Source organism: Opisthocomus hoazin, chromosome 8 (assembly GCF_030867145.1).
Source record: "Opisthocomus hoazin isolate bOpiHoa1 chromosome 8, bOpiHoa1.hap1, whole genome shotgun sequence".
NCBI classification, from domain to species: Eukaryota; Metazoa; Chordata; class Aves; order Opisthocomiformes; family Opisthocomidae; genus Opisthocomus; species Opisthocomus hoazin.
In genome coordinates this window covers 13,443,168-13,458,061 of record NC_134421.1, presented here as the reverse complement: position 1 = coordinate 13,458,061, position 14,894 = coordinate 13,443,168, and the positions used below count along the sequence as shown (strand labels likewise).

The window sequence follows — 14,894 nt, the reverse complement described above, 5'->3', positions numbered from 1 at the left end:
CAGACGGCAAGTTTACTTTCCTGTACTGGGTGCTGTTGTTCCGGTGACATGCTGTTCATCACACATCTGTGGTGTGTATTCACCCTTTCAGGGCGCAGGGCTCTGCATTAATCCCAAACGTTTCCTTGTTTCCTCCAGACCCTGTTGCTCTCATCTCCTCAGGCTTTGGTACATGTTGTTTCCCTTCTCCTGTGGCCCTCTCCGCTGCAAGGTCACCCCTTGATGCTGTGGGACAATGCCAGAGAGACCTCACCCACCAGAGGCAACTCCTCAGGGCATGTGAAGAACAAATTTGTGTTTAGCTGATGCGGAAAGCCTCCAGCCACCAGAAGGCTTGGCTTGGCTTCCAAGTTGTGAAGGGATGGAAAATGGGGAGTGGGGGGAAGTACATGCCAGTTCCAAAAAAGCCGAAGCGAAATCCCACACCTAGGAAAGCCAAGCATGTTTCAGCGTGGAGGAGAGTGATGACTAGAGGTGTTGGTAAGGACATGGAGACACAAAGCAGGTTAGCGTGAGAGGTGAGCTGAAACAGGCGTTTGCCACCAGGAAACCTTACTAACTGCTGTTTTTCCGTTTTGTGGCAGGTGATGGACAGCTCGATGCCCCTGATTGGGGAGCACGTGGAAGAGGACAGACAGCTTATAGCCGATCTGGTTGTTTCCAGAATGACTCAGCTTGTCATCACTGCTGGATCTACGCCATCACCGCTGAGGCCTTGGGTATGAGCAAATAGAGACATTATAGCCAAGTTGTTTTCCTGAACCTTTTTCTTTCTCTCTCCTCCCTGTGGGTGTCAGGCAGTCAGACATCTCGGAGAGCTGAACAGTCCCCTGTGGGAGGACATTGGATACATGGACTCTTGCTCTTCCAGAGAAGTGTCTCCTAGACTCTTTAAAGTGGGTGCCCCTAAGAAACACCTCTCTCTCTCTTCCTCTCCTTCCGTATAACTGTGGCATCACACCAGTAGTATGGTCCATGCATCTAGACATTCTGGCTTGCTAAATTCATAGATTCATATTGAAGAGTCCTTTTCAGAGGTGTTTGTAACACCTGACTTCATCTCCACCTAACACCATCCCTCAGGACAGGTTTCCTTCCAGTTTTTCCATCCCTGATGAAAATCTGTGCTTCCCAGAACTGAAAGCGGAAATCTCCACCAAGAATTGCTCCATTCCTTACTGCAGCCCTTCTTCTTTGGAGATGTCCTCCACTCCCTTCATCAGAGGGAGGCTTGACTAATGCTGAATTCATACAAGCACCTGTCACTTTTGCATTTAAACTGACCCCTTAATGCTTCTCATGTGCATTCATTTTAAGTATCAAATGCATCTAATCTTAGTGCCACATTTTCCGGTGGCAATTCTGTATAAACAAAACACACCAGAAAATAATCTGTGTCTCCAGGTGTATGTGCTACACCTCTTTCAGTATCTAGCAGGGAGCCAAGCATGAAGGTTTGAGGACAACAAATCTGTACAAAACAAAGGACAGGAGAGCAAGTGGGCTGAGAGATAACACTGACTGCAACACACTGGAACAGTTTCCATTTCCCCTTGAGACAAAAAATGGGAGAAAGGACTTGATGGTTTTGCACCTGTACAGGCTCGGGGCTGACCTGCTGGAGAACAGCTCTGTGGAGAGAGACCTGGGTGTCCTGGTGGATGAGAAGTTGACCATGAGCCGGCAGTGTAGCCTTGTTGCCAAGAAGGCCAACGGTATGCTGGGGTGCAGTAAGAAGAGTGTGGCCAGCAGGTCGAGGGAGGTTCTCCTCCCCATCTACTCTGGCCTAGTGAGGCCCCATCTGGAGTACTCTGTCCAGTTCTGGGCTCCCCACTTCAAGAAAGATGAGGAGCTACTGGAGAGAGTCCAGCGGAGGGCTACGAGGATGATCAGGGGACTGGAGCATCTCTCCTAGGAGGAAAGGCTGAGGGAGCTGGGCTTGTTTAGCCTGGAGAAGGCTGAGAGGGGACCTTAGAAATGCTTATGAATATCTGAAGGGTGGGTGTCAGGAGGATGGGGCCAGACTATTTTCAGTGGTGCCCAGCGACAGGACAAGGGGCAACGGGCACAAACTGAAGCATAGGAAGTTCCGTCTGAACATGAGGAAGAACTTCACTCTGAGGGTGACGGCGCCCTGGAACAGGTTGCCCAGAGAGGTTGTGGAGTATCCTTCTCTGAAGGTATTCAAGACCCGCCTGGACCAAGTCCTGTGCAGCCTGCTCTAGCTGACCCCGCTTCGGCAGGGGGTTTGGACCAGATGATCCACAGAGGTCCCTTCCAACCCTGACCATTCCGTGATTCTGCTCTCTGCCTTTGTCATATGACAGCCCACTCCTGCTACACCCGGTCCCCAGCATGAACCAAAGTTTTAGGTAGCGTGAGGGGGGTATAAGTTGAATAGACACTAAAAATGCTTTGAGACTAGCAAAGCGATACAAAAGGGATAGGATTTACTCTGGCCAAAGTGAAATCAACAGCTCCCATCTGAAATAACCAAGATACAGAGTGTACAAACTAAGAGCAAAGGGGAAGCCAACAGAAACTGAGAACACGGACAGATGCTTCTGTTGTCTATGTAATATACTGGTACAGGACGGATTGGATTACAACAGACCTAAAACAGGGCCAAAATAAGAACACAAAAAATTGTCTCAGAGTGATAGGGTCTCAAATAGAAGAGTAAAATAAGAAAACGATCTTCATCAAGAATACAACCTACAAATATCTGTATACAAGATCAAGAAAAATAAAACCACAAATGTGTTAACTAGAATGTTTTGCTATAAAGAAAGATCTTGGTACAACAAACGTTGCAGAAATCTCACAAGCTACAATCACTAACATCATGCTATAACACCTACTTACAAATGTGCAGGGAGAAGTAATTACATGTGAGGCTGGTGAGATGAAGAACTAGAGCTACAGGTGAAGACTTCATAGAACAAAGAAAAATAACAATTTTTAATAGAAGGACAGCAGTACTGAATACATAGAAATATGAATCCTTGGATATCCTGTGGTTATGCACAGAATATCTATGCATATTACTGGAGCTGTCTATACTAGTCTCTGGATCAAGAAAAAATGAGAAATTATGAAACCAAGTGCACAGCATTGGCAGAGGTGGAAGAAGCAACGAGTCCTAATAATGTGAGACTACAGCCATCAAGAAGCAAGTCAAATAGCACAGTGGAACAGCAATTCAGAGAGAGTTCCCCATCTCTGTAGATGTCTGCTTCCTGGACCTGCAAAATGCAGGTGTAGTAAGAAAAACCACCTTGACCTAGCCTTAAGAAACACCCAGTTACAAATTCAGAAAGTGAATACATACTGTTAGGTTTGATGTCCAAGGGACAGATGTGGTATCAAAAAATAATGCTATGACAAAAACAGAACAGATGATCTTAATAAAATGAGAAAATTAATCAACTCCCTAGCATTAAAAGTAAACCTGTATGGACGTTGCTTGTGAGACCACTGTTTTCCAGAATGCATACATACATTTCTGATCTGCTCCTGAACCAGGAATGCAAGAAATAAACTTCTATAGTTACGAAATAAAGTGATAGAGGACATTCAACATGGAAAAAAAAACCCTTCCAAATTTGGAAATCTGACATTTAAGAATACCTTTATGCACCACCATGTAAGTAATAAAAGGAAACGCAAAAAAAATAGAAACTGATTTTGAAGAACAGATAGAGGGAAGAATGAAACAAATTCTCTGAGTTCATCAAAAGATGGAACCCTACCAAACAGTTGGTGGGCTCTATGGATCATCCAAAGTTAAGGGAGAAAAGGAAGACAACAGGGACAGTGTTATGACTCTAGTAAATTTAATTGCTGAAAGCAGGGAACTTTTTAAACTAGATATAGTTTTTCCTTATAAGAAAGACACAAGTGACAGCAAAACCAGTGATTAAATCACTGATGACTGATATTTTAAAAAATTAATAAGCCCCCAGACCCAGGTGGCTACATCCAGTGAATTGAATTTAGGAAGTGACTAAGCTGCCAAGAAAAAATGTGCAATTTCATTAGAAACAGTTTATGCTCCAGGGGACTGGTGTACAACAAATATAAAATACATGTTTAAAAAGTTGTAAGAGTCATGGACCTTATGAATTATCTCAGACTAATTCAAAGAATAATACATAAGACTAATAAACCAACAGAACCATGGCTTAAGATCATCTACCACATTTTTTTTTCAAAGAAAAATGTCCCATTAATTTCCTTTTCATTATTTTCCCATAATTTCTTTGAGAATTCATTCATAAAGTGGTAGATAACAGGTAATCAGTCAAAATAATGCAGCTAGACTGTCAAAAAGCCTTAGGTAAGGTAACAGACACGTACTATTAAGGAAAGCAAGCAGGGAGGGGCTGAAAGACAAAGTTTTATTGTGGAGCAGACACTGGCCTCACATAAAGACAAAGATGTGAGAGATTTTAATTGTTGCAAAAAATTAGCAGAGGGGATACGTAAAGAATGCTAAGCCTGGTTACGTTGATAATTGGGATAGTTGAGCCTAGGACAGGATTAAGATGTTAATGCGAACCTTTTTTTCATGGCTACAACATGAAACCTGGTTTCATGATTACAACTGCAGTTCTCTCCTCACCTCTCTGCCCCACCTCCATCCCTTCCCATCACTGTTTCCCTTCCAAAGGCAGAAGACCTTGGGCTGGCCCTCACCCCTTCATCTCTGAGCCTCAAAATCCTGTTTTGCCTTCGTGTCTGAGAAGCCTTGGGTTAGCTGTAGGCAAAGGCCATAGGGGTGAATATGCGATCGGATTCCCTTTCTTTGGCTGGTCTAATCAGGATGTCTCACAGCATTAGGACAGTAAATATCCACCAAGGCCAAGGTAAGTTTTAGTATCCCAAGCTATACAGGACTAGAAGCCATGAATGGAAAACTCCCAGGTTTTCCTCCCCCTCCATTTGCCAAGTCCCAGAAACAGAGTGTAAAAGACGGGCTGGCAACCTCATCACATCTATGTTAGCCAGTTGAAACTCATTTCAATGCTTCCAACAATGACACATCTCTTCCTTTTTCCAGAATCACTTAGCTCATTCTCCTGACCTTCCAGGAGCCTTAAAGACCCTTTTATCACTGTGTTCTCCACATAAATAATCCAGCACGTACCAGCCTGTCTCTAGCGTCCCTTGCTTTCACAAACAATTTTATGCAATATGCTTACTCAGACTTTTGTTAACCTTGGACCTTTTGTGCAACAGTTCTGTGTTGCTTAACGTGTTTATTAAAGTATCTATCAAAAAGAGTAAACAGTAAGAGAGAAGAAAGAGCAGATGCCACCAACTTACTCGTGTTAGTCAGGACCAGGGATGGCAATGAAGAACATGACAGAGCTATGTATGTTAAGTCACCACAACAGCAAATGAGACTCCATACAGAAGACTGAAAGGTAAACTAAGCTGGGTGTGGAGAGAGGGAGAACATAAACCATATGTAGACCTTCCAAATGGCACTAGCCGTGGCCCTTGAGAAAGACATTGTCGCATACAGGCTAATGAAAACCATTGCTCAGCCTATGGTTGTGTTGACAAGGGAGAAGCAGGAAATTAGGATGCAGGAGAAATGAGCTAGTGATGTACGCAGAGAACCCAGGCACTGCTGCATCTGGAATAATGTAAGCAGCCTCGCCTCTGGCATCTGCAGAAGGAATCACAAAGCTGGGAAATAGAAGTGGGTGATGAAAACATTCACCTGGAAACATTCTCATGAAGGGACTGAAGGGATTCAGTCTCTCGGCTTTAGAAAGGAGGTGAATGAGAGGGAGGGCAGTAAAGGTTTGCAAAATAATGAATGGCCTAGCAAGGGCAGTTTGTGAGAACTATTCTCAAAACTCAGAGCAAAGCAACAGTTAAGAAATGGGAAAAGCAGTGAGGCTGAGAGCTAAGCAAGACTCAAAGGGTCTGGGTGTAAATATCAAAACAAAATATCTGGAACTGTTGCAAAGATTTTGTGAAGCAGAGTAATCTCATGTTTCAGGATTTAAGATGGCCTTTGCTTATTAGCAATCAAGAAGAGAGCCCTTAGGGTAAAGAGATGATTACTCCATACATGTTTCCATGGTTCATCCCTCCTTCCTTTGGAACATCTGGTGCTGGCAACTGTCCAAAATGGGAGATGGGACTAAGGGACCCCCTCAGGCCTGATATATTTGGTAATTCCTGATTGCCTAAAAAACATTCTAAATTGTAACTTCGTTGTTATTCCCTGTGAGCAAACAACTTCTGTGCTCTTTATTACTCAGCTCTCCATTTTAGTCCCCTGAGATTTTACCAACCAGATGCTGCATGTGTGTGTATTTAAGGAATACTTCATGACTCTGCAGTTTCTCGGGGCTTCTCTTCGGAGACTCTGTATTAACTAGAATGACTTTTTTTCCCTCTAGCCTCCACAAGGTCAGCCTGGATCAATGAAATCTCAGACTGGACCTCAGCTTGGACAACTGTCCCAGCCACGGCCTCCTCCCCAAGGTACCGTTCTCTGGACCCCATGACAGTGTGGACTGAGACGTATCAGTTTTCTTTCTAAATAAAAGCTATTGGGACAAAAGTTTCACTCATTGTTCCAGGTCACTGACAAGCAGGCAGCAAATTCAGTGCGTTGTTAAAGCAGCTGCTGTCGTATTTCACAGCAGCTCAAAGTGGAGTGAAACTTCAATACAGATCCAGTTGACACTGCCAGTAGGACTTCACTCAGCAAAGCAAGGCCACTTGAAGTGGCACTGCAGCAGGATTCCGGGCACAGAGTGGATTTATGTTTGCACAAAGCTGCAGTGGCTGCAAGTGTTAAGGAGTGATGGGAAGATGCTGGTGCTGTCAGGCTTGGAATAGACACGAACACGGTGACGCCAGGATCCTTGATCCACCTGTCTAGCTGTTTCCCTGTCAGCTCCTCCTGACAGCAGAAGCAGGTTAGACTTATGTCATTGGTCAGAACAACAGCTTTGGTTTACTGCCCTGATTTACACCGAAGTGACAAAGCACAGCGCTGTCCTGTAGGTATCCAGACCACACCAACCACTCAATTCACATAACCAGTTAGACCCTCCTTTTTGCCACCTGTGTCCTTTCATTTCTTCACCCCAAACTCCTACCAAATTAACACCCACTCCTAATCACCTTTTCCTCATTGGTCACAGTATTGCTGTATTCAGAATTTGGCATTTCTGGTACCACAGGCATCTACGTAATCTTGGCATTATAAGCTATTATTGATATGATGACCTAGGAATTACAGGCCTTGCAGGATACTACTTCCCCATCTGTCTCCAGTACACCAGTTCTCTGTGAAGTTTTTTCTCACATAACTCCCCCTTGACCACCTGTGAAATCCAGCCTGCCCTCATAACACTATCTGTAACTTTTGTCAGCTTCTCACACTGTTATGTCCAGCAATTTCTCATGTCACATCCAATGATTCTCCACATCCTCTTCAGTTTTGAGAGTCTGCTGCCACCGTGGCTGAAGCCACCTGCTGATAATGCTGGAACAGATATATGCGTAGCGGTAGGGCACACAGGCTCACATCAAACGGCTGGGCCCACGAAGGCACTGCTGACCCAGACCAGCAGATTCAGCTTTCAATTACGGCACAGTTGGTTCACCAGTGACTCTTCCCAGCACAGAAGTGCTTGCCAAGGGTAAGAAATATTAGTTACATGGAAGAGTACAGCATGTTGAATTGACTCCCTTTGGGGAGAGCAGCAGAGCTTTTTTAGTCCTGAAGGAGGTAGAGAAATGGACCACAACTCTAGAGACACCAGTGTTGGGCCTATAAAAGTGGTTTTCCCTTACCCTTCTTGCATGAAGCTACTCTGCATAGTCTCTCCCTTAGCAAAACCCAGTCTTCCATATAGATGCTCCTTGCTTGTTGTCCACCACGTGCACTGCGTCATGTTTATGCCTACATGTCCCTTTCAGGTGGACCACGCCAGCCTCAGGGATCTCAGCCTCCACGGACAAACGCACCTCCACAGCAGCGGCTCTCTCCTCAAGGACAGCAGCCCCAGAGTCCCCAGTCCACTTCACCTCAGCAGCAAAGGTCACCTGGATCTCCACAGCAAGTCAGATCAGCAACTGCGTCCTCTCCAGTTCAGGCTTCCAAGGCAGGCATGTTCCCTCCACAGCAGCCTAGACCTCCTGCTCAAGGCCGGGCTCCCAGCCAGCCAAGCCCCACCGAAACATCCAAGCAGCAAGCCACCCCACACCCACATCTCAAGTAGGTGCTTTGTTAAAACTGCTAAGATCTGTAGATATCAGAATAAGGCTAGCAAAAAAGTACCCTGAGCGGGCATGAAGAACACATCACCTGTTGTCAGGCAGCACTCTCCAGGGACAAAGGCCTGGACAACTATGAGTGACTTCAGAGGTACATATGCCTGGGCACAACAGGCCACCATTGAACTGCTGTCAGCAAGAACAGGCTGTACTTGACACCTCTAAGGTTTCACACTCTTCCTCTTGCTCATCCGCTCGTAGTTAACCGTGCACTCTACCCCGGCCAGATCAGCACAGCTACCGCCTTCACAGCAGGGTGCATGCTCCTTGCAGGCTGTCACCCACACATTACCGGCCAGGAAGCTCTGCAAATCATTCCTTCACTATGCCCTGAATGCAGGAGCCACACCAGGTTCTTTATTAGGCAATTTTCTGCAACTGGTAGCAAAAATAAGGGGGGGGGGGGGGGGGGGGGGGGGGGGGAAGGGGGAGTGGAAGCAGCACGGTTCATAAATATAAAACTCCAGATGGTGACTCTATGTTTCAGCACTCTTCTGGAGCAGAGCACACCACTGAATTACTGTGGATGTTTGGTAGCAGCCTTTGCTGCCACCCTTCATGAAGCATATCTGGCTGGCACCATGGCAGGAAAGACTGGCAAAAAATGTTCGGTGTCGACAAAAAGTTGACACGAGCAAACTGGTAGGAACAGACCAGAACAAAATATAGGCTAGGAAGGAGAAGACAGTTTATAGAGGAGTCCATCAGAGGAGTGATGTTCTGGAACAGGCTGTCAGTGATGACGTCTACACTACCAAGGCAAACCAAGACCAGTGGACTGAAGGATCAGAATGGTGGTGCTAAGGATGCAGTCTCCACACCATACATACTTCAGGTACTTTAATTCAGAGTCTGGTCTTGTGCTGAATGCCTATCACTGACCAGGAGAAACCACTCAGTGACAAAGTATTGTAGTGAGGAAAATTGGGATATTTACTTCAAAAGCACAGTCCTAATCTGAACTTCAACACTAGCAGATACACACCCAGCAGGACCAGTGTGGCCAGCCGAAAGACCTGCATAACACAGCTGACAGTTGGAGCAGAGATGCCAGGGAGGGCAGGCAACAGCACACGTTGCAGGGGACATGGCTACCAACTTGCCCAACCCCTCACACTCTCACATCTGAAAGGACAGGACCATCATTCAGGGTGCAGCTGACAACAGACAGGTGACCCCTAGTATGAATCCGTTCGTCTGTATGAAATGACTTAACTGCTCCTCACAACAGTTGCACCAACAGCAACTGCATATTTAGATGTTTTCATAAACACACACTAGTCTGGACTGTGCTACTGGAGCCACCTGCCTGTGCCCCATACTTTCCCCTCCCCTCCTCTCATCCTGGATGTCTCAGCATATAGAGACTATCCTCGCTAACCTCTCCTTTCGTCCTTGGATTTGTCTGTGTGATGGAATACAAAGCATCAGTAACCAGCTTTGAACTACCACCTTCTCCCGCTGAGTCTGAACTCTGCTTTCCATTTCAGCAAATCACAGTCCCTGACAAACACCTTCAGCATATCTGAATCATCTCAGCGAGGAAATGCCAATGAAGATGAAGCAAAAGCTGAGACCATCCGCAACCTGAGGAAGTCATTTGCTAGCCTGTTTTCCGATTAACAGTCCTGCAGCCGGATCCGTCCTTTTGTCAGCCCTCACTCTTCGTAACAACGTATCTGATGTCATCCTGGAATACACTCAACGGCACCCAGCGATTTACAACTAATACCTGGGTAAAGGGAATTTAGAAAACTATAGTTGTTTTAATACAAAGAAAATATTCTAATAAGGGTCTGAAAAGTGACTGTATAGAAGTGGCACTATTTCATTGGTATTTGTGCATAATCAGAATCACATCCGTTCAAATGACTGAGCTGTAAATCAAATTCTACTCTTGCTAACCCCTGCCGAGTCACCATAGTTATGACAGTGCAAACTAGATTTTATTTTGATTTGTATATAGTCAATACAATTGCTAACTTCCAATTACTTAATCCTTGTTGAGGTCGAGAGAAAAAAAAAAAAGCTTATTTCAGAAACAGATGTACAAAGATGGAGTCGAGAATAAGTATTCATTGACTGATAAAGTGAGCATGCATGAGCATGGAAACACAGTGAACTGTGGAATTTCATACCAACTTTCTAATAAGTCACTTTTCAGAGCAAAATTACCTGCAAGTTAAATACAGTACCAGGCACCAGTAAGCACCAAAGATCACACGAGCAGGTCATCCAGATGGACTGCTGGTTCGTTCCAGATCACTCTGCTCAAAGCAGATAAAACATCTTCATTTCATGACTTGCATTTGTGTCCCCTGCATGTGATTCCCAAGTTCTGAGAGAAAAATGTCATGTTCTAACCCTGTAGCCTTAGCTCAAAAATAACCTGAGAAATGGGCCTTCCACACAAAAAACAACTTCTTCCCCCGCCCCTGGAAACACCACAGTTCATGTTCACAGGTCACACAAATTCCAAACAAAATCCAGCTAAACTCCAAGCACTTTGGTGACTTGGTCACATCTGGCTAAGTATGTCCCCCAGGAACATGCTTAATTAATAGCAGAGCTGATGAAGTGCGCATACTTGTGTGCTGAGTGTTCCATAATACTGAACGGACAGAAACATGAAGTGAAATCATGTCTCCCTCCTCGGAACTCCCATTGACTTCACTGGGGTAAACGAATGCAAGGTGACAAACCTGCAAAAAAATAGGAAAACTATCCTTTACAGACAAAATGAGCTGTGGTCCATCCAGAGGCACCAAGCCATGGGAGCGCAAGTATGGGACTGCCCCAAGCAGGTATGATCAGTATTAGTCCTCCCTAACCACCCCCAAGAATTATTCTTCCAGAGAAGATGGATCCTTCCAGGTGTGCTTTTCCTCTAAGCCTGCAACACAGAATGAAGCTGTGTATGAGTACATATACTAGAACCAGGACAGAAATGACACAAGCTACATTCACGACTGAAAAAACCCACCATGGGTAAATCAATGTATCTATGGCTATTTCTGCCAGCTGAGAACCTACCCCTTGCGCTGTGCCAGTTCTATTCATAACACACCTAATGCAGGTCCCAGTCTCCATCCCACCGCCTTGACTTCTCTTCAAGTTTTGTCAAGTACTTTAGTCACAAACCCTGCGTACAGCTCCAAGGCCAGACGTCTGGCCTTGTGTTTTCCTTAGTAGCTTCACCTTGATGACACTTACGAACACAGGGAGGCCAGTAAGTTCAAAACATCTGAGCCAACAGCAGAGATATTTGCTGTCACTTAAACAGGGAGACCCCCAAAGCAGCAACAGCAGCATTTGCCATCTTGGGTCTTATGATTCACTGGCAGGAATAAAGCCAAACAAGCAATTCCTTCCTGTATAGCACCTGTAATGAACATCTAAATCCAATGCAGTCATCTGGACCCTGTATGACCTACCCCCGAGCAGGCCTTTGCACATATAATAGCTTTTGTGATCTGTGCACTTTCAGGCAAGTCACAGCACAGCTTTTCCAGGCTGCAAGGCTCTCAAGAGACTCATGTGGATCTATGATTTATACATCAAGTTCAGTATTACAGAACCACCCTATTCCCTGATGATTTTTTTTTTTTTCTTCTTCCCTTTTTTTCCCAGTTCTGTGTTGTCCTTCCAGGTTTGCTATGCAGTTTACAATGTAGCATCATAAATACATGTCATTGCCTGAGAAAAAAAAAAAACAGACCCTGCTGTTTTGCAGTCTCCAGGAGCAATAAAATAGTGACAAATGGCCTTGAGCAAGCACTGTCCCACTGGCAAGAACAATAGCAGATTAACAGGCTCCACTATATGGAGAGGAGGCAATACAGCCCTGGTGGGAAAGGATTTCCTTCTATAACACTTCCCTCAGCATGCTTTATGCCTTTCCTTACTAATTGGTCACCAGAGATACAAAGACAAAAATAAAAGTTTACTGCCAGAATCCTCAATTGCTCTATCCCTTGAATCTTTTTATGCCTCTCTTACCAACACAACCTATTCAAAAAATAAGTAACTAGTGACTAGTATGGCGTGGCCCCATGAATCAACCCCACTTCATCACCGAAACCACAACAGCTGGATCACTTGCTGATGCTGCATTTGAACACAGCAGGGCTGTCCTCCAACGGACCACACTAACAGGAGAGCACTGCTGACTTGATACCCAGCAGTGACTCAGATCTCATCTGTCTGCAGCTCCCAGCTGTCGTCTTTTGAGGGACAAGCGAACACAATGGCATCTCCCCTCCTCCTAGTTCCAGCTTGCATAAACATGTAGAACAACAGGCACTCTCAGCTTAACTCTGTCATTCCTACAGTTCCTGAAAAGCATCTTCAGTTCTATCCACAAAAGTGCTTTAATGGAGAATAGAGTTACTTCCCAAGTTAAAATTCTGAAACTCTACACTGTGTCCTACAAATGTTCCAGCAGTACACTTCAGTCTGTAACTATGATGCTGTGGCTAGCAGGAGATTCACAAATGCACTGTCATATATTCAGGTTAACGCCTTTGATGCAGGGTTTCTATTCCAAACTCCCTACGCCCTAATAAAGACAAACAGAGAGGGAATACAAGGGGTATATTCTCCATTTTATGAATGGGGAACTAAGGTATGCCCAAGAGGTATTTAGGTACCCAAATATAACAGCTGGAGTTTGGGGCAGTGAGAAGGCAACAGAAAAGTTAATTAAGAGATGTTCCACTTAAATCACAGGCAAGACATGCCCCACAGCATGCCCTGAGATCTTTTTCTCACAGCTGTGAAAGTTAAGCACCTGGTCAAATCTTTCCTTTTGTCCTGCATGCTTTAACTTTCTTCACATGGAAGCCAGGAAACATGAATAGATTTGTGCATTCGGATCCAGCCCAAGAAGGAGCTGGGGCACAGCTAAGACACCCACTCTTATCCAACACCTGGAAAATTCATTTACATATTGCTGTTTAGATACAGACTGAGAAACATCTTTACTTTCTTGTAATATCTAGGTGTGGTATTTCAAGAGGAAACTCATGTTCCCATGCAACTCAACATCCTGCATAAAGCTAAGGCTCAGAAGAATAGCAGTCCTGCTCCAGTAGCTGCAACGGTATTTTCTTATCTTTCATTAATCACAGGCAAGTACATAAGACCTTACACTGCATACGAACCAGTTACTTCATCTGGTTGGGTTAAGTTTCATGAATAAGATAAAACAATAAATAGAACAGCCAAGAACAATAGTTCCTTATTTGCAGAAACTTATTAGTAGCAACCATAACCGTACTGGATGCAGACGAACAGTACAGGTAAGAAATGCCCATCTTCAGCCATTTCATCTTTTGTGACTTCTATAGAGTTTGCAAATCACAACGACACACATACCTGGCTTAGGAAAAGCAGGGGCTAGTTACAAAGTAAGTAGCTAGTTTTCAAATATTTCCTTTGTTTTGTCTTCCAATCTTATACTGTTGGTTCCAATATATTCACTTTATATTTCACATCCTGTTTTATAAATAAAAGGGACTTGTATTTAGGGAACTTGACAGTTCAGGATAAGTCAGGTTCCTTTATCTTTGGCTCACAACATCTTTACTACAATGTGAAGGAACAACAAAGAGAGGGAAGGAATATCTTCAGGTCACTTAGCGGTAAATCTGTAAAAAAGTTAACTTCTTCAAAAACAAACATTCAAATGACAAAATCCAGGATAAACAGAATCTGTGGCATCATCCTGGCAGAAGTATGACAAGCTTGTGTTCATGGCAGAGAGGGCCCAACTCCAAAGCAGCATGGGGCATGCCAGCAGAGCAAGAAACATGACTGTCATCAAGGCAATGGTAATGCGAGTACCATTGGTACCACAAAATTAACATCTCACACACATAGAGATCACTGTTCCCAGAAACAGCTTGAGAAAAGTTACAAATTATTTTATCAGTTAAAGCTGTGTAGCCTTATCTGAATATTATGTATGCATTTCTGAAGCACTCATCACAAGTACAAAAGGATGCCAGATCAAAGCAGCATAATTTTTTTTTTTTTCCTTTTTATAGTCAGCAGAATATAAAGAATCACTTAGCTCTAAGTGGCCCAACTATACTCTTATTGAAAACTCTGCTGGAAGAAGGCAATTCACTGCAGGCAAATGTTAAAAATTAAGGCTAATCTGGGTACTGAAAGCAAACCACTGTCCTCAGACTCTATAAATACACTCTCAGGTGTTTCATCATGGCACGATTTGCACTGGTATGCCATTGCTGTGAATTAGAAAAGGGAAGAAAGAAGAAATACAACTTTTGACAGCAAAATAAAGTATTATATTTTACTTCCACTGGAGTTAATAGCAAAACTTCCTAACGCTACTGAAGTCAGCTGATTTTATACAAAACAAGAAGATGAATCAGTGAAATATCACCTGAAAAAGCACACAAGCATTACCGATTAAAGAGCTTGTATTTAATAGGAAATGTCATTCCATTTCCACTCTTGGAAATTCAAAAATATTTTAGAAAATAGTATCAGCTATCACAACAGTCATCAGTACCATTCACATTTACAGAAACACTGAGATCAATCCATCTTCAAAA

The 14,894-nt window shown here is 44.0% G+C and overlaps 1 protein-coding gene across 1 annotated transcript in view; it reads left to right on the top strand.

Moving 5' to 3' along the window:
- SYN3 (synapsin III) overlaps nucleotides 1–14,565 on the top strand; it is a 202,229-nt gene extending 187,664 nt beyond the window's left edge. Inside the window, exons 11-14 of the mRNA XM_009944026.2 lie at nucleotides 585–719; nucleotides 6,423–6,507; nucleotides 7,957–8,254; nucleotides 9,804–14,565. Of these exons, the coding sequence (XP_009942328.2) occupies nucleotides 585–719; nucleotides 6,423–6,507; nucleotides 7,957–8,254; nucleotides 9,804–9,936 (651 nt within the window). The 3' untranslated portion in view covers nucleotides 9,937–14,565. The remainder of the gene's footprint in view (nucleotides 1–584; nucleotides 720–6,422; nucleotides 6,508–7,956; nucleotides 8,255–9,803) is intronic.
- The last annotated feature ends 329 nt before the right edge of the window (nucleotides 14,566–14,894 follow it).